General features: G+C 44.8%; 2 protein-coding genes across 12 annotated transcripts in view; both read right to left on the minus strand.

The window, feature by feature from the left end:
• Positions 1 to 1,042: 1,042 nt before the first annotated feature.
• On the minus strand, positions 1,043 to 18,646 carry LOC311254887 (potassium voltage-gated channel subfamily KQT member 2-like; the record flags this gene model as incomplete). 11 transcript variants are annotated; one of them, XR_014622283.1, is made up of 21 exons in its annotated part: positions 18,046 to 18,644; positions 17,379 to 17,529; positions 16,958 to 17,048; positions 16,191 to 16,317; positions 14,632 to 14,807; positions 13,662 to 13,787; positions 13,167 to 13,277; positions 12,981 to 13,076; positions 12,696 to 12,790; positions 12,076 to 12,144; positions 11,554 to 11,583; positions 9,640 to 9,719; positions 9,034 to 9,240; positions 7,368 to 7,415; positions 6,961 to 7,069; positions 5,392 to 5,523; positions 5,050 to 5,170; positions 4,762 to 4,937; positions 3,662 to 4,315; positions 3,198 to 3,263; positions 1,043 to 3,088 (listed from the first exon to the last, which is right to left on the minus strand). XR_014622283.1 is itself a non-coding variant. In XM_084348914.1 (20 exons), the coding sequence occupies exons 1-19, from the start codon at positions 18,176 to 18,178 to the stop codon at positions 3,670 to 3,672; spliced, it is 2,724 nt and encodes a 907-aa protein (XP_084205040.1). In that variant the 5' UTR covers positions 18,179 to 18,644. The 11 variants fall into 11 exon arrangements, 8 of the variants coding, with proteins under 8 accessions (XP_084205040.1, XP_084205037.1, XP_084205041.1 ...); XR_014622284.1 differs by having other exon boundaries at positions 3,198 to 4,315; XM_084348914.1 differs by having other exon boundaries at positions 1,043 to 3,263.
• Positions 18,647 to 19,685: 1,039 nt separating this feature from the next.
• The window catches only part of LOC311254575 (ral GTPase-activating protein subunit beta-like), a 38,373-nt gene continuing 34,392 nt past the window's right edge, over positions 19,686 to 23,666 (minus strand). Inside the window, exon 33 of the mRNA XM_084348422.1 lies at positions 19,686 to 22,782. Coding sequence (XP_084204548.1) covers positions 22,610 to 22,782 — 173 coding nt within the window. The 3' untranslated portion in view covers positions 19,686 to 22,609. The remainder of the gene's footprint in view (positions 22,783 to 23,666) is intronic.

A 23,666-nucleotide genomic window follows, 5' to 3' on the forward strand; every position in this document is an offset into this window, starting at 1 on the left:
CCACAGTAGGTTAAACATGCCGGTCCTACAGTGATCGTCAGCATCCCCAGATGTGTTTTAAACTGGTGCACGAAGCCAAACTGAGTGAACACAGACGACACATGACTTTACACTCCACTGTGGCTTCAGTCTGATCGCCAGCTTATGTGATTAGCCACCGCAACGTGACGTCAGGCTGCGTTTCTCCAAAGGTTGACTCCTTCAGCTTTTTCGGCACGCAGCCAAAACAGACTATCCTCAAAAGTGGCATGAGATGACTTTCCGTGTGTATTGCCGCTATACAAATAAAGATTGATTGATTGATTGAAGTATAAAGCACATGGCACAGTTGTGTCACCACCACGATGGGGGGGAAAATGCAAACTTTCACCTCACTTCATAAAATTAAATTGTTCGAACCATTAAGAAACAATAAAACATAAACAACAACAGACCTCAAAAAGACGAAGAAAGCAAACTCCAGACAGCACAAGGTGAGACAGAGGCTATTTTGAATAAATGAGTCTTCATCTCCTTTTGAAAGGTGAAGTGCCACAAACCATCAAGACGGAGCAGGAGGCTGAAAAAACCTGGCAGATGCTCTGTTCTGTCCATCTACGAGGGAAGAAAGTGACAAATATTTAAGCTAGAAAATGTCTGTGACATGAAAAATGGATTGATAAATTATTAAGTTGTTTGATGAATTTAAAAAGTCGTGTTTTGATGAAAACAGTCATGTTCAATCATTACATTCATCATTCATCATTCACAAGACAAAACAAGTCACTTATCATCATAGGAGGCGTCCTCAAGGGTGAAAGTGACAAATATTAAATGATAAAAAAAAATGTTTAAAGTGATAATAGATTGATTTGATAAACCTGACGGACCCATTTCTCATTTTCATTTCATTCAGTATTTGTCACTTTCACTCCTCAAATCCATCAGGTTCAAAAGGAAGAAGTGAGAAACAAGAGGACATTAAAGACATTTTAAATAAAGTTTCAGGCTGTTTGAAAACGTGTTAGTGTTAGTTTGTTCACAGACGAGACGAACGAACGAGAAGGTTCAAGATTTTTAATACTGAAATACAATCAACAGGCAGAGTTCTGTACAAAGAGACAGTTTGTTTAAACAAGATTGTTTTTTCAAAATAAAATTTAAAAGGACGATGAAACGTGGACGAATGTTCACAGGTTCAAACAAGAATCCACAACACGCTGAAACGTTCAGATGTTTTTCAGACAGGTCTAAAATATTAATGAAATAATTTCATATTTTCAGTTTCAGTCTTCGGCAGGAGATGATGAGAACTAAAGGACTCAACTGTCTCCATGGAAACGGCACAAGAAGTGTGTTTACATTCAACTAAATACATTACAGAAGGTGTCAGCTGTACACCTTGTATCAATGGTTTCTGTGGGCGGAGCTTAGTGATGCTGCTGCTCAGGTCGTAAAAGAAACTCTTATTTTGGTAAGTTTGTCTTATTTTGGTTTCCTGAGGTTTTGCTGATGCTCCTCGCCACCCCTTGCTGGACAGATCAGCTGTCACATCAAAGACTCGGTTGAAATAATACAGTCAGCAGTTGGGATCATTAATGAGTATTGATTATAGTTAATAGTTATAATTAATAGCGTGGATGATTACATCATATATACATACTAAATCTTTTATGACATCATGATGTAAAAATGTGTGTCATAATCATCAGATTCTGATTCATGTCATCGTTCGAATCTTAACTGACAGTTAATTTAACCGCTTCAGCAAAGAGCAAGCAGCCAATCACAGCGCAGCAACAGTAACTAGGCAGCACGAGACACTGTGTAATCTGTGCTAGAATAAGATGCTAATGTTAGCATTGCAGGCTAACCCTGTGTGCTGATGGCTGACACATTATTTTGGAGGGTAACTTACTTTGAAACAACCTTGGAGTCTGAGTCGGTCCAGGATGCTGTCAGAGTTTAGGCTAATGTTAGCAGATCTGTCCTTAGCTTGACGTGTGAGGTTTACCTGAGATACTCACATACATGTTTACAAACATATTTATTATGTGGAGAGTTACAGCTATTATGTCAGAATGAAAACACTGTATTTGAAAGTACAGCTGCAGGACGTACTGATTCAGCCAAACTGTAGCATGTCGTACGCAGTATGCCAAAAATACCTGGATGTGTTTCCAGTAACCATCGGACCGATCTGTGTCCCACAATGCAAAGCACTGGAATGATCACAACAACCAGTCAGGTCAACAGTGTGTTAGGTTGAGAAGCTTCACAAACGGAGACCCGACTACACAAACAACTGCAAGGGGCGCTAGCTAACCAGCCGGCGTCCTTGCTACACAGTGGGGGTTTGTCGTTAGTGTGATGATGTTTACTTCCACTTTCCACAACGGGCTGAGCCTGGCACACAGCAAAACACAGTTAACAGATTCATACTGCATACTAGCATGAAAAGTGTGTGGGACTGCATCCTGCGTCTGTTGGTAGTGTAGCTCTACAGTCTGTTAGCATGGAATCAAACCTTCAGTTTAATGGATAGAATTCGATTTATTCTCGGTCAGATTCAGATTAAATAAATCTGTGGTGAACCGTTTCCAGCTGATGGATCTATAATGAGCTGGATACAGCGCCGGAGGCGGAGCTCAGTTAATTCCTTTAAAAGCTGCTGAATAATACATGAAGCTAAAAAAGCGGCTAACTCCCTGTTCAGGGACAGAATAATTCCCCTATGCGGCTCTCAGCAGGTTGTAACACGTTTTACAGCCGCTTCTTTCATTACGTAAGCTTCAGGGAAAAAGTCTTTGTTTGTCACCTGTTTATCACGTGATGTTGTAGTTACATTGTTAACCACTAGGCCCTATTGACTGTTCCTGAGGGTCTGGGTCAGAGTGTCTTTTTTTTTTTTTTTTTTTACCTTTATTTAATTAGGGAGAGTTCACAGAAAGCATAACTCTCTGTTTCAGGAGCATCCTGATCACATTCACACCTGGAAGCTGCTCAGTACAACCACAGTCTGACCTGCAGCCTATCAGCCGCTGCACCCAAGCAGTCGTGGTGAAGCGCCTTGATCAAGGGCACCTGAGTGATGGTGATGAGGGTGGAGCTGCAGATACAGACACCAGCACAATATTTGTTATTGTTGTTTGAGTCCACATATTTTTTTTTTTTTTTTTTTTAAGGAGAATCCTGCGTAGTACACCTTTAACATTTACCTGCAGAGAAGTTCAGGTTCCAGCGAAAAGCTCAGGAAGACGCTCTTTGAGCTCTTCTGTACAGGACTGTACAGGAAATATAGACAATAATCAAACAAACAAACAAAACGAAAAACAATGACAGGATCTGTTGGTGTTGTGATGTGTCAGTTGGAAGTTTTTCAAAACGTAATGACTAAATTTAACAGTGGAGCGACATGATAATGGAGATTCTTAAATATTGAGTCAAGCAACCAATCAGGTGTGAGTGTGTCCCAGCAGTGAACCAGTCAGTGACAGGTTCAAACATTCACATGAATAAAACCACTGTGACACTATAGTTCCCATAATGCTTCACTGCGACTCCAGCTGTCCACAGTTCCCATGATGCTTCACTGTAACTCAGGCTGCTGTCCTTGACTCTGTTCAGTTTTAACGTCAGTTATTTATTTTAACTGTTCTGCTGGTTTCTGCTCCAGTTTTACCTTCGGCTCTACTTGGTATCGGTCCAGGCCTGGTCCGAGTGCGGAGAGGGGGCACAGAGCTCCGAGTCGGAGTCCGACTCCCCCTCTGCGATGTACGGCCGGATGGTGGCACAGCGGGTGGCACCTCCTCCTCCTCCTCCTCCTCCCTGGTGGTCTCCCAGGTTGGCGGAGGACGAGTAGAAGCCATTGTTAAGGAAGTCCAGATTCTCTCTGGACTGGGAGATGGAGAAGCCGCTGAAGGAGCGCTCCAGCTCCTCATGGTCTGCGGACGGGATTGAGATGGAGGTGTCGCTGTCTGGCTTCACGTCTTCGCCTCCTCCGGTACCATTAGCCCCCTCTCTGCCCCTCTCAGGCTTCTCTGCCCCCCCTCGGTCTCCGGTGCTGTGCCGGTTCGATCGGTTCCCGCCGTGTCTCTCTCCTGCCGGAGGAGGTGGGAGCCGAACCAGTGACCCATCCCCCACTGGACTCGGAGTGTTGCCGTGGCTACACTGCAGAGGGGGCTGGGCCTGCTGGTGGAGCTGGGAGCTGATTGGCTGCCAGGATGTGGAGGGCGGACAGGTGGGGGTGTTGTAGTTCCTGTGTCCAGTGGAGCTGCTGGAGCGGACCATCTTCGACACGAAACGACTTTTCTCAACGTGGTCACCAGGTAAAACCCTGCACAATATGTAAACAACAGGTGAACAACATGTCAACAGCGTGTAGCCAACAGGTACACAATGTTGATGTATGTTCTTAGCCATCCAGGTCATGGTTCTAAGTGCTATATCGTAGCCCCGCATCCAACAGGCTTCTTCAGTTCTAACTAACTGGAGGGGAGTTGCAGGCATTAAACCATGTGTGGGAGTGTCCTTACAGAGTTGTTAAGGTCACATGTGAGTCATTGACCCAAACCAGCATTCATGTGGATCGTTAGACCTAACGACTCCCCTCCAGTTAGTTAGAACTGAAGAAGCCACTTGGATGAGAGGTGAAACATCTTCAAGAAACTGAAACAAGTCCTGTTGCCTACAATACAGAACTAGAAACAGGTAAACAATGTATAACAACATTCTATCAACAGCAGGTCCTGGTCTGGTTCTAGTTGTGTACTGGACACTGACTGCAGGATCTTTGCTATGGACTGGCTCTTCTCCAGCTGATCCACCGGACTGTGGTAGGGCGGCGCCGGGTCAGGCTCCTTAGATCCAAAGTAGGCGTCAGTTTCAGCCTGAGGGATTCCCATTCGCTGGATGTAGATGTTAACCAGGAAGTCCAACTTCCTCTCCATGGACAGGACCTGAGGACATAAGACCAGCAGTGGACCAATCAGGTTCAAGGCTGATCCCGAAATCCAGCAGTTCTACTCTGCACAAAGTGTTTCTAGCGACAAACTGGTTGCCATTGGTTACCTGCTTTTCCACCTTTCCCAAACGTCCCATCATGCTCGGATCCTCAGGAAGTTCCTCATTGGCTGCTTTGGGACGGTCCTTGTCTGCAATTGGTGTTCCTCTGCCGACTATCTGATCCACCCTGCCAATTACGAGACAGCACAGGTCAAACACACAGTGACCTCACACAGTAACCTCACACAGTGACATCACACAGTGACCTCACACAGTGACATCACACAGTGACCTCACACAGTGACAGCACACAGTGACATCACACAGTGACCCACAGTCAAACTTGTTTTAATTTAGACGAAAGTCCAGTGAGAGGTCAGAGGTCAGAGGTTACAGGGTTAGGGTTACCTTGACTGCAGGTTCTTAATGCGAGCGAGCATGTCCAGGTGTCCAGCTGAGTACTGTTCGATCACATCCATGACATCGTAGGGACGAAGACTCTCTTTAAACTTCCTTTTAGACACCATGAAGCGCATGATACTGAAAGAGAAAGAAAACAGGAAGTCAGTCGACACCCAACCTCTGGCCACTGGGAGGAGCCCAGGTGGGCTCAGGTACTAACTGGACTGATGTGGTGAATCTAGTCCAGACTGTAGGCTCGATCCATCTCATACACCTACAGAATCGTCTGACGGTGGGTATGGACTGAAACAGTGAGATGGTGGATCCAAGCAGCTGAGGTGAGTCTCCTTGACACGGTTAGGTTCAGGGTTAGGGTCAGGGGTCAGGGTTTAGGATGTAGGGTTAGGTCTGGGCTCTCAGAGACAAGGTTAGGAGGCTACTGACCTACTACGCCTCCATATTGAAATGAGTCAACTGAAGTGTATCAACATATGATCAGGGGAGGAGACCTCAACAAAGACCCAGAACATCTGAGGGGAGCCTAGGAACACCTGGGAGGTTTGAGCTTGGGACAAAGATGAAGAAACAGCAGCAGAAACCTGATGACTAAGTAAATACAGTCGATGACCCACCAGACGACCAGTCAATAACCACTGAAGCTCTGTAGGTTGACGACACGGGAAACATCGCAACAACACCAACTGTTTATGCACGGCAACATTTGTGCTGAAAAGTCCAAGGGAGGAGGATACAAGCTGAGTGTTTGGAGGCAAGTTGGACGGAGTCCACAGAGGGAACAAAACACACACGTGATGTCGTCTCAATGTCGGTCACATATGAAGCAGACCAGAACAGACCTGGGCTGACCGGGTCCCATCATCTGAAATTCACTCATAATGTGTGGCCCTGCCTACAGTCTGATGCTCAGTCACTTATCCTTGACCAGGACCAGGACCAGGACCAAGAGTGACAGAAACTGGATGGAGCTACGGTCCTGGGACCAGACCAGAAAACACAGACCCAGAGACAGAGCCGATACTACACTGTAGGACATGTTTGTGCTGAGGGTTTCTGCTACTTTGTAGCCAGAATCTGGTTCTGACACCAGACTGTAGTGAACTCTACAGAACTGGACAGCTGGACTGTTGGAGACGAGCAGGAGGTGGGAAGAAAAAAAATTATCTTTAACTTCACCTGATCAATAGGAGAGGACTGAACAACACCAACAAGGATCATAGTAATAATAATAATGATAATAATAATAATAATAATAAGAAGAAGAAGAAAAATAACCAAAGAATGTCTTACCAATGACAGGTGCTTGAGTGGAAAACAACAGAAAACAATGAAACAATACCAAACAGTCAAGCTAAATGGAGGTCAGACTGACTGGTCTTACCCAACAGATGATGGCGACCTTTGACCCTGGGTAGAGCACTAATAAATAAAAAAACAAATAAAAAAAGTGAATAAAAAGCAGAATGATTTCAGTGCTACACAAACAGCGAGTAAAGTAATGAATGATGACAAAACAAAATGATGTTGAGAATGACGACAGACAGCTACAGTTCGTACCAGATGGCTCTGATGGTGACCTTTAACCCCGGGGTCAGATCCTGAGGGACGAACTCACAGTGGCAGCTCTTGTTGTCGTCGGCCATGTCTTCTCCTGGCAGGCTGGCCTCTGAAACAAGATCAGTGTTTCGGTCAGCGCCCCCTACCTTCAGCATGTGGAGCTGCGGCAGGAGGACCAGCTGAGACCGTTATGGAAGGACTGATCTGTTCAGGGAAGAAACCCTAACCCTTTTTCACAATAAAAGCATTCCGTTTCTTCATCGGTGGAAAGCTCTTAATGTGAAGCAACTACAGTGACTGAAGCTGGAAATGTCATGATGACGAACACAGTTCAGTCCTGTGTGTGTGTGTGTGTGTGTGTGTGTGTGTGTGTGTGTGTGTGTGTTTGTGTGTGTGTGTGTGCTGACCTGGTGAGCTCTTCTGCCTGAACTCTTCGTCCTGCATCTCTATCAGCACTACAGGAGGAGGCAGAGGAGGAGACAAACCTTCATCAGAAGATTACACACTACTCATATCTTAGCACAAAGACTGGAAGCAGGGGAAAACTGCTAGATTAGCTTAGCATAAAGACTGGAAGCAGTGGGAAACTGCTAGCATAGCTTAGCACAAAGACTGCAAGTAGAGGGAAACTGTTAGGCTAGCTTAGCACAAAGACTGCAAGTAGAAGGAAACTGTTAGCCTAGCTTAGCACAAATACTGGAAGTAGGGAGAAACTGCTAGCCTAGCTTAGCACAAGGTCTGGAAGCAGGGGGAAACTGCTAGCCGTGCTTAGCACAAAAACTGGAGGCAATGGGGAACTGTTAGCATAGCTTAGCACAAAGACTGGATGTAGAACATGAAAACATTCAACAACTTTAGTTTCCATCATGAATACGTAGTGAAGCTATGGCTAAGAATCATGGGAGGCCAAAACCAGTTTAAACTTTGGACTCTCTCCTCCTTTTCTTTCCTTGTGTCCTCCCTTACATCCTTCTCTCCCTTTCTCTTGTCATGCTTTTGTAATGAAGTTGGTTTGAGTTGACAAAGTCTGAATATCTAACCAGCCAGAACCAGTTAAAAACTAGCCAGAACCAGTTAAAAACCAGCCAGAACCAGTTAAAACCAGCAACTATTCATAACCAGTTTAAACAAGTCAGATGATGAAGTATTATTATTGGCTGATTCACAGAACCCTTCAGATTTGATGATTTTTGTCCTCTCCTGCACACTGTAGGACTGATATGAGCTGAATGATGGGATGTTATCATCTCCATGGTAACGCCTGCTGTCCTATAGACTATTCAGGTGTTTTTATAGCTGGATACAACCTGGAGTGTATTGAAAGGGTTAGGGGTCCACAGGGTCAGGGTTCTATAGGATTAGGGGTTCTACAGGATTAGGGGTCTACAGTGTTGGGGTCTACAGGATCAGGGGTCTACAGAATCAGCGATTCACAGGATCAGGGGTTCTACAAGATAAGGGATCAACAGGGTCGGGGGTCCATAGGGTCTGGGGTCTACAGAGTCTACAGCATCAGGGGTCCACTGAATCAGGGGCACACAGGGTCAGGGGTCCGCTGGATCAGGGGCACACAGGGTCAGGGATCCACTGGATCAGGGGTCTGCAGAATCAGCGATTCACAGGATCAGGGGTTCTACAGCATCAGGGGTCCGCAGGATCAGGGGTTCCACAGCATCAGGGGTCTACAGAGTCTACAGCATCAGGGGTCCATTGAATCAGGGGCACATAGGGTCAGGGATTCACTGGATCAGGGGCACACAGGATCTACAGGGTCAGGGATTCACTGTATAAGGGACACACAGGATCTAGGAGTCATATAGATCAGGGGTCTACAGGGTCGTGGTTCAGAAGGTCCACAGGGTCTACAAGGTTAGGGATCCAAAGGTTCAGATGATCCACAAGGTCAGGGGTCCACAGGATCATTGGTCTACAGGATCAGGGGTCCACGGGGTCAGGGTCTACAGGATCAGGGGTCTACGGTTTTGGTCGCTCTGGTTGTTCTGTAGATGTGGATGTTATAGTTTCACCTGTTGGAGGCGGAGTATTCTTAGTGGTTGGACCTGCCCCTCTTACCCTCAGAATTTTGGCGGGAGGCAGCTCCTCGGATCTTGAAGGCCTGTCTGGTTCTGCTACGTTCTCCAAAGCTCCAGCTCTTTGGAACCTTGCTGGGGCTGTCCTCCAAACTAGGCTCCATGCTGGGGGACCGTCGCAGGGCCTGGACGTTCCCCAATCCTCCAGGACCCACACCAGAAGCAACACCAGGGCCAACTGTGGGTACCACTAGAGACACGATGGATAAAAATGGGACACACTGGAATCAGAAACAGTTTTCCTGCTTGGAACTGGTTTGGCTGTCATGTCGGTCAAACAGTCTGCAGGTTTTCCGTCAGACCAGGTCCTCCAGCAGCTCATTACAGCAGCACAGACTGCTTGGTTAAAGTTTTGTTAAACAGGTAGATTTTCTGGTTCATACTGGATGGTTGGAGTGAGAACCTGCAGACTGTTGGGTCTCGACAGAACAAACTAAACCAGAGAATTTTCTGTGACTGTTGTCAGGTAAAAAGGCTCTAAGTGTTAACGAAATGCAGAACACACATGTGACAACAGCCTGTTTAGTGTTCAACAGATCTGATCCAGTGATCATCTTACAGAACATAAAACTTTGGTTCCAACACCCACCGTGCTGAGGAGAACCTTTCCCTTTGGTTCCTGAACTCCGAGGAGACGAGAAGACCCTCTCCTTCAGACTGACCTTCTGACTGCAGGGCAAAAGAGGGAGAGATGCCAGTGTTGGACATTGAAGCATGAACAGCACACTCTGGTTCATTAAAGGGTCTCAGCACCTAAACAGTAGCTCCATCCTCACTGCCCTCTAAGTGCAGGGATCCTGCGCCAATTCTCCGCGTCCTCCTCTGTGTGAAAGTCTCAGATGTGGCAAGGGGAGAAATTTCGCTGCGCCTCTGATGCGCCTCCGGAGGTAGTATCAGGTAGTGTCAGAGGTAGTATCAGAGGTAGTATCAGGTAGTGTCAGAGGTAGTATCAGAGGTAGTATCAGGTAATATCAGAGGTAGTATCATAGGTAGAGTCAGAGGTAGAGTCAGAGGTAGTATCAGAGGTAGTATCAGAGGTAGTATCAGGTAGTGTCAAAGGTAGAGTCAGAGGTAGTATCAGAGGTAGTATCAGGTAGTGTCATAGGTAGAGTCAGAGGTAGAGTCAGAGGTAGTGTCAGAGGTAGAGTCAGAGGTACAGTCAGAGGTACAGTCAGAGGTACAGTCAGAGGTAGTGTCAGAGGTAGAGTCAGAGGTAGTGTCATAGGTAGAGTCAGAGGTAGTGTCAGAGGTAGAGTCAGAGGTACAGTCAGAGGTAGTATCAGAGGTAGTATCAGGTAGTGTCAGAGGTAGAGTCAGAGGTAGTGTCAGAGGTAGAATCAGAGGTAGAGTCAGAGGTAGTATCAGGTAGTGTCAGAGGTAGTATCAGGTAGTGTCAGAGGTAGAGTCAGAGGTAGTATCAGAGGTAGAGTCAGAGGTAGAGTCAGAGGTAGTATCAGAGGTAGAGTCAGAGGTAGAGTCAGAGGTAGTATCAGAGGTAGAGTCAGAGGTAGAGTCAGAGGTAGAGTCAGAGGTAGAGTCAGAGGTAGAGTCAGAGGTCGTATCAGAGGTAGAGTCAGAGGTAGAGTCAGAGGTGCAGTACTGGCGAACCGAACCAGTGTGAATGGATAAGCCGGCGGTGCAGAGCGGGGGCGTGTCGATCTGACAGTCTGATAAACGTGACTAAACATGTCCTTCACTCAACAAAATAAAGAGAAATGTCCCACAAAGCAATGTTACAGGACCAAACAACAGTAACGTAGTAACTGGTCGTGTCTTTGGCAACTTATATGAGGAAAATAATGCCGCAGTTATACGTGGAGAAGCCTCTGTCCTCCTGTCTGTCCTACTGACTCTTCGTCACATTTCTGGCCGAAAAACAGCTTCTGTCCCCGGCAAAAAACTTTAACTCACCAAGTGTTTGGTCAGCCCTCCACCGAGACTTCAGTGAACTTTCCCCCAGAAAACAGCCTCCCTCCCCACGAGTGATAGAGTCAGACAGCGTCCTGTTTACTGATGGTGATTATGTAATTATGTAATTTAGAGTGAAAAACGTAACTTCGTCACTTTCCAGGATGTTTGGTGGGTCAGGATCTAAATCACAACACATTATAACAGCATCATATGATTATAAACAGACAGCTGGTACATTATTAGATTAACAGGAGGACACCGGGGGAAACATGTTGAAAAAAACACACAGACATCATCATGACATGTACCGCCGGCTTTGTGTGTGAATTACAAACTGGTTCGTCTTTTACGCCGGAGCTGCTCGGCTCTGTGTGAACAAACAACGGCTGAGAATTGGTGAACCACTGCTGCGGCAATAATGCAGTGTCTCTGTGTGAAAAGGGATACTGTCTGCAAAGATACCTGTGGTATGAGAAAGGCCTGACTCGCTAACCAATCAGAGAGTGTGGCTATTTTACATAATGTCAGCACGGAGACACACTGCAGACGCACAAATCAAACAAAAGGGGAGCTTTCTCAACTTCACACTGACCTGGGAGACGGTTCAGGCTGGACGTCCTTCCTGCAGGCAGACAGAGAGGTACCAAGAGAGACAGACAGACAGACAGACAGACAGACAGACAGACAGGCAGGCAGACAGGTACCGAGAGAGACAGACAGTTTTATTGATTCTCAGCTTATTAAAACTGATCGAAAACATTTATACTGCAGAAGTACTGTGCTGTAGTACTATGTCGTAGTACTGTGTTGTAGTGCTGTGTTGTAGTACAGCGTTAATGTACTGTGTTGTAGAAATGTGTTGCAGTACTGTGATGTAGTACTTTGTTGTAGTAATGTGTTAATGTACTGTGTGTTAGAAATGTGTTGCAGGACTGTGTCGTAGTACTGTGTTAATGTACTGTGTTGTAGTACTGTTAATGTACTGTGTTGTATTACTGTGTTGTAGTACTGTGTTGTAGAAATGTGTTAATGTACTGTGTTGTAGTATTGTGTTGTAGTACTGTGTTAATGTCGGTGTACTGTGTGTACTTGTATTGTATAACTCATCACAGACCTGAATGAGAGTCCTGATTTGTTCTTGAGGTTCCTCAATAGATCCAACTGGTTGAGAGGTGGAATCAACCTGCAGACACACAGAGTGACTATTCTTATAAAAGGTAGGACAGGTAAAGAGGTGAAGAGGTGGACAATTGGACAGGTAAAGAGGTGAACAGGTGAAGAGGTGGACAGGTGAACAGCTAAGGAGGTGAAGAGGTGGACAGGTGAACAGGTAAACAGGTAAAGAGGTGGACAGGTAAAGAGGTGAACAGGTGGACAGGTAAAGGGGTGAACAGGGGGACAGTTGAACAGGTGAACAGCTAAAGAGGTGAACAGATAAAGACATGAACAGGTGAAAAGGTGAAGAGTTGGACAGGAGGACAGGTGGACAGGTAAAGAGGAGAAGAGCTGGACAGGTGGAAAGGTTGACAGGTATGGAGGTGAACAGGTGAACAGGTGTACAGGTGAAGAGATGAACAAGAGGACAGGTAAACAGGTGGACAGGTGAAGAGGTGGAAAGGCAAAGAGGCCGACAGGTGAACAGGTGGACAGGTAAAGAGGTGAAGAGGTGAAGAGGTGTACAGGTAAAAAGGTGAAGAGGTGAAGAGTTTGATAGGTGAACAGGTGGTGTCTCACCTGTACATCGGGACAGAAACGGTCCTCTCGTAATAATCCCAGGTTGAAGTCAAATCAGTTCGGCTCAGGTTTGTGGCGTAAACCCTCCACGCCGCCTGTAGAGACAGACAGGAAGGAACCTGTTGACTCCAGTGATTTTCAAACTAAAAGCTCAGGTTAAATCTTTGACTGTGTCTGCATCTGAAGGGGAAATCAGAGAAAATGATTCCACAGGAAGTGTCAGTCACTACAACATCAACCTTTCACTCAAGTGTGATTCTGAGTGACATCACAGTGCTGGCTCACCTGTATGAGTCCAGCTGCTGGGTTTCGTCTCTTTTCAAAGTGTTTCTGTCGGTGCTGCTCCTGAACCTTCAGAGCAAAACCAGAGCCCAGGATCCCCTGAGAGACAGACAGACAGGTGAGCTGGGCTGAACCAGGGGGATGTTTACCTGTCTCAGGTGAACTCAGGTAAACAATAGAATGACTCACAGCAGGAAGAGCGAAGAATGAAACTCCAATCAGAGTGAAGGTTGCAGCCAGTAGGCGTCCGTTCCAGGTGATCGGGAACTTGTCTCCATAACCAATTGTTGTCAAGGTGATCTGACAGAAACACAGACAGACCAATCAGATCGTCTCATCACGAGGACCAATCAGATCGTCTCATCTCTGAGGAGGTGGAGTAGGTCTTTCTTATGGCAAATGAGTTCACCTGTACCAGCCAGTACTGTGACATCATCCTGAACACACCTGTACCTGCCTGTACTGTGACATCATCCTGAACACACCTGTACCTGCCTGTGCTGTGACATCATCCTGAACACACCTGTGTAAAAAATGTATTTATAAAAAATAAAACTAAAAGATAAAAACTCTGTACATCTCTACAATGTGTTGATACGTGAACATGTTTAATGATTAGTATGTAGATGTGTTGATATGCGCCACCTGTCAGTTTTTGTGTATCATTAGTGTATAGTGTCTTACCAGTCCCCACCAGAGGGCGTCTGCATACGTCTCAAACTGTTCATTGTCTTCTTTTTCTGCTAAATAAACAAGGAAACTGGCCAGAATGAGACACAAGAAGCCGATATACCAGGCTGTGATCAACTCCTGCAGGGGGACAGAGACCAGACACCACAGTGAGACATTATATCACAGTGAGACAGTATACCACAGTGAGACATTATATCACAGTGAGACAGTATATCACAGTGAGACATTATATCACAGTGAGACAGTATACCACAGTGAGACATTATATCACAGTGAGACAGTATATCACAGTGAGACATTATATCACAGTGAGACACACAGGGACACACACAGGGACACACACGCTCCTCCTCCTGTCTCTCTCTGCCCCCAAGTTAGTTGTGAATTGGTGCTATACAAATAATGATTGATTGATTGATTGATTGATTGATTGAAAGTAGATCAGAACGTTATCGAGCCCTAAAAAGATGATGAGTCAGCAGAATATCTCTCTACTGTCAGAGATAGGAAGCAGAGACAGATGCTCACCAAGTACAGGCTCAGTGACCACAAACTGACAATCCAAACAGGAAGATACAAACAATCATGGCAACCAAAAGACAACACAACATGTTGTCACTGCTCGACAGGTGAGGCTGAGACAGAGATGCACTTTCTCCTACAATGTAAAACATTCAACGACAGCAGGAACATTTATTTTAACAAGTTCAACTCTGTAATCTCAGAGTCCAAAGAGCTGAACCACATCTCAACATTAAAATACTCCTGGGAGAAGGAGACAGGGCATACCTGCTGCCCAATATGTGTGTTTTGATGCTTTGGCAACATTGTTGTTGAAACTTTCATGCCAACAAAACCCCTTTGAATTGAATTGATTGACTATTGATCTATGGGCACTATCAACAGTTGAAATGTTAGTTGATAGACAGACGGGCAGACAGACAGATATTTCCCACTGTACCTTGCTGTGGGCGTACACCACTGATCCCAGAAGTTTCCAGGTTCCTCCGCGGCGGTCCATCCTGATCATCCTCAGAATCTGAAGGAAACGAAGCGACCTGATGGCTGAAGTGGCAAAGACATTCCCCTGAGTCCCTGCAGCCAACACTGAGATGGACGCTATCAGCACCATGATGTCTGCAGACAGGTCAGACAGAGAGACAAACAGAGTGAGAGTTAATGAAGTGGTGTTAAAGTCTGAGAGTAAATGAAGAGTTGTTACAGTCTGAGAGTAAATGAAGTGTTGTTACAGTCTGAGAGTAAATTAAGTGTTGTTAATGTCTCAGAGTAAATGAAGTGTTGTTACAGTCTGAAAGTTAATGAAGTGGTGTTAAAGTCAGAGAGTAAATGAAGAGTTGTTAAAGTCTGAGAGTAAATGAAGTGTTGTTACAGTCTGAGAGTAAATGAAGTGGTGTTAAAGTCTGAGAGTAAATGAAGTGTTGTTAATGTCTGAGAGCAAATGAAGTGTTGTTAATGTCTGAGAGTAAATGAAGTGTTGTTACAGTCTGAGAGTAAATGAAGTGTTGTTAATGTCTGAGAGTAAATGAAGTGTTGTTACAGTCTGAGAGTAAATGAAGAGTTGTTACAGTCTGAGAGTAAATGAAGAGTTGTTAAAGTCTGAGAGTAAATGAAGTGTTGTAAATGTCTGAGAGCAAATGAAGTGTTGTTAATGTCTGAGAGTAAATGAAGTGTTGTTACAGTCTGAGAGTAAATGAAGTGTTGTTAATGTCTGAGAGTAAATGAAGTGTTGTTACAGTCTGAGAGTAAATGAAGAGTTGTTAAAGTCTGAGAGTAAATGAAGTGTTGTTACAGTCTGAAAGTAAATGAAGTGTTGTTAATGTCAGAGTAAATGAAGTGTTGTTAATGTCTGAGAGTAAATGAAGTGTTGTTACAGTCTGAGAGTAAATGAAGGGTTGTCAATGTCTGAGAGTAAATGAAGTGTTGTTAATGTCTGAGAGTAAATGAAGTGTTGTTAAAGTCTGAGAGTAAATGAAGTGTTGTTACAGTCTGAGAGTAAATGAAGTGTTAATGTCTGAGAGTAAATGAAGTGTTGTTACAGTCTGAGAGTAAATGAAGTGTTGTTAAAGTCTGAGAGTAAATGAAGTGTTGTAAAAGTCTGAGAGTAAATGAAGTGTTGTAAATGTCTGAGAGTAAATTAAGTGTTGTTACAGTCTGAGAGTAGATGAAGTGTTGTTAATGTATGAGAGTAAATGAAGTGTTGTTACAGTCTGAGAGTAAATGAAGTGTTGTAAATGTCTGAGAGTAAATGAAGAGTTGTTACAGTCTGAGAGTAAATGAAGTGTTGTAAATGTCTGAGAGTAAATGAAGGGTTGTTACAGTCTGAGAGTAGATGAAGTGTTGTTACAGTCTGAGATTAAATGAAGTGGTGTTACAGTCTGAGAGAAGATGAAGTGTTGTTACAGTCTGAGAGTAAATGAAGTGTTGTTACAGTCTGAGAAAAAATGAAGTGTTGTAAATGTCTGAGAGTAAATGAAGGGTTGTTAATGTCATCAGACTCACCAATGACACAGAACGGTTTTCTGGCAAATTTGAGTCGTCCTCTCCATCCTCTGTACCGACAGCAACAACCTGCAGCCCAGATCCTCACCATGTACTCCACCCCAAACACCACGATGGTCACCACTTCCTGATGAATGATACATGTTTACACTGATTACAGTAATAACGCCTCTCAACCTAAACGTACAAAGCACTTTATAATATTTACCCCTTTAGCCCATTCACAATCAGTCACACTGATGGCGCCCATGCAAGTCTCTGGCCTTCGTGAGAAACTCGGGCTAAGTGTCTTGCTCAAGGACACTTCAACACACGGACAACAGAAGAGGACTGCACCTCCAACCTGCTCAACATCCCGAGCTTCACTGATGTGAGAGAACCAACACTAATCTGATGATGCAGTGACCAAGTCACTTCCTACTGTTCATTGACTTCATTAACACATTCTGATCTCACAGTGTCAAACACATGAACGAGAGGCAGCAGCTACATAACTTGATGTCTGTTGATCAAGATGATTCAGCAGCTTATTGATAAGAGCATGTCCCTGCTGTTCACACACAAACTTACACCTTTAGTTTATGGGGACATAAAACTGATATCACATTTCAAAAGCTGAAAACAAAACAATGATTCGTCTACAGACTGTTTAAATATATCATTGAACTACAGACGAAAAACTAAAAGTACGAAACATCCAGAGTTCTGTGGACAGATTTTATTCAGATCAGTGTGACTCTCTGATCTGAAGGTAAATTAAGTTTTACCAGGATGTAGAGTGCGTCCTCCGAACTCTTCTCGTACTCTTTGATGGTGGAGAACACAGACAGAACCAGACAGGAGAACACCAGCAGGAACCTGAACAGAGAACACACATTAAACACACACACACACACACACACACACACACACACACACACTCTGTTTCTGCTTCAGGTCTCTGAACACTGACCTCAGATCTGTTTCAGACACCTGATCTGTCTGTCTTTAGTTATTGATCTTCAACTGAGAGCAAACCGCACAAACCCCCTCATCTCTAATGATGCATCAAGTTATAATTATAATATATACGTATATATATATATATGTACACACACACACTATTATACTACTATTATAATATCCATGTAGACAGACAGGTGTACAGACATGCAGATCCACAGGTGTAACCTATAGACAGGTATTTACACGTAGGCGTGGTAGATGAAAGCCCATCCTCGCGGTCTCTCCAGGACGTTGTACAAGTAGTTCTGCAGTCGTCTGTAGAAGGCGTTTCTTTTCGGAGGTTTCTTTCCTCCAGAGACGCTGCTGCGCTGCCGCCGAGGACCCTCCTCCCCACCTGAGCACAGGTGTATAGCAGGTAGACAGGTAAATGCCTCACCTTCATATGTTTCTGTTTCATGGATCAGTTGTTCAGAAGAACAGAGTTCATCTTTAATCACTGTGGGTTAATCACAAAGTAACTATAGTAACTATAGTATAGTAGTTACTATAAATTAATCTGGTGTTCCTCAGGGCTCCATGTTTGTAAACTGATGACATCAGAATCATTAATATCCTCAGTCTGAAAAATGGACTGAATCATAATCTGAACACAATTATTTCATTATCATCAGTTCTTGTTTTACTATTGATTATCCTGTCAATAATCTTCTTGATTAATCAAACGCTTCAGCCGATCACACTGAAGGATGTCATGACATGTTTATAATACACTTGGACCTCAATGTTTTAAAAGTTTTGTTAACCTAATTTTTCAAAGTGAAACAGAACTGGATCACACACACGCACACGCACAAACACACTCACCAGCAGAGCCGTTACCGTGTGTGTGTGTGTGTGTGTGTGTGTTTACCTGCTATCAGCAGAGCTCCGTCCCTGCTGGACTCGGTCCCCCCGGCTTCCAGACCTACGAAGCCGACCTTCAGCTTCTTCTGGTCGGCCTGCGCTCCGGGGAACACCCCGCCGTTCCGGGATTTCTGCACCATGATGAAGACACGACCTGCACCGACCCACCGATCTACTGACAGCCCGGAGACACGGCGCCGAGGCCGGCCAGGCCCGGCGGGAGCATCGCTGCTGCGGAGCGGAGGAAGAGGACGAGGGATGAGAATAAGATGAGAAGAGGAAGAGAAGAAGAGGAGAAGAAGAGAGCAGGATGGAGGAGAAGAGGAGGAGGAGGAGGAGAGGAGAGCAGGACGGAGCAGAATAACAGCCGCAGACGGAGCAGATCCGCTGATAAGCAGCTTTTTCTCCTCAACGACTTCCTGCACAAAAAGGAAGTAGAATGACGTCACCGACTATTATTGATCAGACTGACTGGAAAAAAAGGCACTGATCAGATGATCGATTTCATCAGATAGCAGAAAAGATGAAAGCCCGTTACCATGGTAACACGATAATCTGATGGTGGTTACTGTGACAACCAGAGGAGAGAGAGGAGGAGGAGAGAGGGAGGAGGAGAAAAAGGAGGAGAGAGGAGGAGGAGAAAAAGGAGGAGAGAGGAGGAGAGAGAGGGGGAGGAAAGAAAGGAGGTGGAGAGAGGAGGAGGAGAGAGAGGGAGGAGGAGAAAAAGGAGGAGAGAGAGGAGGAGGAGGAGAGAGAGGGAGGAGGAGAAAAAGGAGGACAGAGGAGGAGGAGAAAAAGGAGGACGGAGGGGAGGAGGAAAGAGGAGGAGGACAGAGGGAGGAGGAGAAAAAGGAGGAGAGGAGGAGAGAGAGGGGGAGGAAAGAAAGGAGGTGGAGAGAGGAGGAGGAGAGAGAGGGAGGAGGAGAAAAAGGAGGAGAGAGAGGAGGAGGAGAAAAAGGAGGAGAGAGAGGGAGGACAGAGGGGAGGAGGAAAGAGGAGGAGGACAGAGGGAGGAGGAGAAAAAGGAGGAGAGAGGAGGAGAGAGAGGGGGAGGAAAGAAAGGAGGTGGAGAGAGGAGGAGGAGAGAGAGGGAGGAGGAGAAAAAGGAGGAGAGAGAGGAGGAGGAGAGGGGAGGAGGAGAAAAAGGAGGAGAGAGAGGGAGGAGGAGAAAAGGAGGAGAGAGAGGAGGAGGAGAGAAGAGGAGAGAGAGGGAGGAGGAGAAAAAGGAGGAGAGAAAGGAGGAGAGAGGAGGAGAGAGAGGGAGGAGAAGAAAAAGGAGGAGAGAGAGGAGGAGAGAGGGGGAGGAGAGAAAGGAGGAGGAGGAGAGAGAGGGAGGAGGAGAGAGAGGAGGAGAGAGGAGGAGAGAGAGGGAGGAGGAGAGAGAGAAGGGAGGAGAGAGGAGGAGGAGAAAAAGGAGGAGAGAGGGGGGGAGGAGAGAGAGAGGGAGGAGGAGGAGAGAGTAGGAGGAGAGAGAGGAGAGAGGAGAGAGGGGGAGGAGAGAGGAGGAGGAGAGAGGAGGAGGAGAAAAAGGAGGAGAGAGAGGGGGAGGAGAGAAAGGAGGAGGAGAGAGAGGGAGGGAGGAGCAGAGAGGAGGGGGGGGGGGAGAGGAGGAGAAAAAGGAGGAGAGAGAGGAGGAGATCACAAAAACACCTCCTGGTGCTCTCACCTGGTGAACTCCTGAAGTTGAGGTGATGGTGTAGAGAAATGAGACATATTTTTATTGATCTGTTTATTGTCAGTCACTGAGGCTGTGTCTTTATTGATTATCAGTAGGTCATCATATAGAATATAAGTTTTACTCGTCCTTCAGTCTGTGTGAGCCTGAAGAAAACATAGGACAGAGTGACATCACAACAAGGAACCGTTCTGATTGGCTCATTCAAATGATAAATGTTGTAACATGGTGACATCATCTCCAGAGAACCAATCAGCTGTTTTATACAGGAGTACACCAGTATTAATTTTGAATGTTAATGATTTAATGATTCATGCGATTTGTGTTTAAAACAGTCCACATTACGCCATTGTGACATTCTGGGAAAGGTGAAACAATTTGCAACATTAAAATGTTAGTTTAGTTTTCGTTAGTTTCTGTGAGTTTTCAGAATTGTTATCTACTCTGAGGCGAAAGCTCTCTCTGAGCTCACTCTTCACTCTCTTTTTACACTACTTCACAACATTTCATTTTAAGCTTTAAGCTCTTTATTTCATTTTTACGCCTTGCACACTGGCTCTTTTATACTTCATGTTTTACTCTCTTCAAGACATCACTCTTAAAGCTATGGGCTACGATTTGAAAGATTGATCATTATTATAAACATTATTTAGATGGTGGTTATGGCCCAATAGTACCACCTACACAATGTGAAGAGTAAAAGGAACCAAATAAATCCATTCTCTCTAGCACCTGCAAAACTGAAAAGAAATTGACCAATAGCAGTCATCCGGTCCGCATGGCTGCTATTGGTCAATTTTTTTTATTGAGACTCAACACAGCAGACGTTTGCCACATTCAGGAGCTACATTTAGTGTCCTTTCATTAGGACACTAGTGTCCTACATTTAGTGTCCTTCTCTGAGCAGAAGACAGCTGCTAGAAGCTGCAGTCAGACTGCAATAGTATTAGGGTTGTTTTTGAGGATGGAACAATTTCACACACAAATATAGGGAGGCTAGACCTAGTAACTACTTAGATGTATTTGTCTTTTATACATGAATATCCTCTTTATTCTAGATAAGTTGTGTTTTTATCTTATTCTCTTTTTTTTACTAACATTTAACAGCAAACTCTTGTGGACATTAATTACCTGTATTTTGTTTAGTATGGGCATGTTTCCGTGTTTCCACTGTATAGAATAACAGGACTGGGAGGACGGTGTAGGTTTAAGTTTATTAGACAAGTACATATACACCAACAAGACAGTGTACAAGCATTGTCACAGGAAAGTTTGTTTTCATTCATAGGCCTCATTGTCTTTCCATCAATACCTTGTGAGCCGGTCTCGGCTCAAAATGCCCGGGCCGATTTTTTGTCCCAGTCCAGCCCTGATATACGCATTATGATGTGTGTATTTGTGTGTCTTATCCGTCATAAACAAGAGATTACGGTTTACGGGGCACGTTTGTGTCGCGGCCATGGTGCTACTCAGACAACAGCTGGGACACAGCTGGTCCGAGGCTCATGCAGGTTTAGTTTTCAGCCACAATGTGGAAGCGATTGTTATGATTAAAGCTAACGGCAGCATCTGTTAGTCTCTTGGCCCTCAATAACTTTTAGAAGTGGCTAACTTAGCTGTTGATAAATATTAACTTATTACGTAGCTGTAACATAACGTAGCTGTAACATGCTAATGACGTTACGCTAGCTTGGCTGTGGAGCTTAGCTATGGACATTGTAATGACTTAAAAGATTTACGTTAATTTCAACGTTCATTGTAATAACTTTACCTTTCATTAAGTTTCTTCCAGAACTAAGTTCTGTTTTTAATTGTCTTACCAAGTTAAGTATCGTGACCCAACTTAGGAAAAGTGAACTTTAATTTGAAATTATCTCGTACAAAGTTAACCAAGGATAACTCCATCAGCTGACGAAGCATCCTTCAGTTATTTTAGCGAATGAATTAAATTAGTTTATCATTCAGAGCCTAAGAACCACCACTCAAAGCAGCGGATTGAGATCATCTTCATCATCATCATCAAAGACTTCACGGCGAGCGGCTGTTTAAGAAACCGTGTGAGCGGTGCCACTTGCTGGGTATTGGATCGAGACTGCCACCCTGCAGTTAAAGGACAGCCAAGGCCACTGGAGACAACCACCTGCCGCTTGCTGATCCTACAACCAACAGACAAGCATCCATTCCTTCATCCTACTGGATTCCCGCTTCAGAAATATGAGTTGGTGTCCCTTGGCTCTGAATTAATATCTTTCAGCTTAGGAGAAATTTGGTTAGGGCCCCATTAGCATTAAATTATTCTCTTAATATTTAACTGCCTTCGCCCAACCCGCAATTTCACCATCCGGACATATTTCATTCATAAACTCATTACATTAGTCATTACAGACTCAACATCTTTCTGTTACCTGTTAATCTTGTCATTTGTTTAATTTGCCATCTCATTTATTTACTCTGAACTATTTAGCCAAATAAATATATTTAACCGTATGTCGTTGTCTGTGGAGGTTTGTTTTAATGTGGAGAACCAATGGTAACTGTGTGTAGAAGTCACTACTTCAGTTATGAGATTGAATAAATTGATTTGAAATTGATTGGAATTGATTGATATTCATGTAAGTTTACTTTGTCTAGTCGAATTTGAATAATTTCCTCCGGATTAGTCAAAGAGATAAAAGAACGTAGGTGATGCCCCTATTCACGAGTGCTTTATTAATCTCAAGTGATTAATAAATTAAATGTATTAGTAATGCATCTCCTACAACAGTCTACACAGAGTACACAGACTGCACAGAGTACACAGTGACAGTGCAGCTGGTTGTTCGTGGGCAGTAGGCAGAGTCAGTAGGTACAGGGTTACAGGGTAGTATCAGGTGGGTGGGGCCAGGTGGGAGCGGGGTCAGGGCTGCTGGAACAGGGCGGAGTAGAAGGAGGGTTCAGAGAGGCAGCTGCGGTAGCGATGAATGATGTCACTGATCGTGTGCTTCCTTATGACGTGGGGCAGATGGGCGGAGTCGCTGTCCAGCCGCCGCCGATGGCAACAGTTGATGACCATCTCTCTCACCAGGAAACCTGGAGACACATGTACGATCCGTCAATCAAATTCATTATTGTCCATTATTTTTTTTTTAGTATTGATTAACATGTATTGATGAATTTATTGACAGTATGTGAGTGCTTTGTAACCTGACGTCTGTCTTTGTTGCCTTTGAACAATTTGTTTAAAGGAGACCTATTCTGCTCAGTTTCAGGTTCACACCTTTATTTTGTTTCACTACTGGACCAGTTCAAAGTGAAAAGTTAGCCTGACCTGGATGACTGACAGCCTTCATTAACACTACTAGAACACATCTACATGTCCACAAACACATCGGTTTACTCATCCTGTCCTCTGCTACAGCTCTGTGTCACCCCTCTGTATGGAATGCTCTGTTTCAGCTCCTGTCTCTTTAATGCCCCCCTCCTGAATACTATGTCCACTCTGATTGGTCAGCTCAAACAGGCCTGAGCCACACCGCTAACAGCAGATCAGCTGTGCTCAATCATTTCTTACATGGCAAAGTAGCCGCTAGGGATTAATTAGGTGAACCAACAGAACAGGGACACTGTCCTCTTAAAGTGAACCAACAGAACAGGGACACTGTCCTCTTTAAGTGAGTGCCCCGGGAGTTTTCGGCGGCTATTGTTGTTATTGTTTACACTCCGCCATTGGCAGTGGCAGCATGTGCTTGTGACGTAATTCACTCCACCGCCGCAGACCTGCAGACACAACATCCCAATGCTCTGGTCATAGTTAATGAATATTTGAATCACGTAAACATTTCAAAGACACTGACTGACTTCACCCAGTATGTGACCTGCAACACCATACAGGATAAGACCTTGGACTTACTGTATGCCAACGTTAAGGACACAGCCCTTCCCCCCCTAGGCAAATCAAACCACTGCCTGATTCA

This window comes from Pagrus pagrus (assembly GCF_965226575.1).
Source record: "Pagrus pagrus genome assembly, chromosome: 3".
Classification (NCBI taxonomy): domain Eukaryota; kingdom Metazoa; phylum Chordata; class Actinopteri; order Spariformes; family Sparidae; genus Pagrus; species Pagrus pagrus.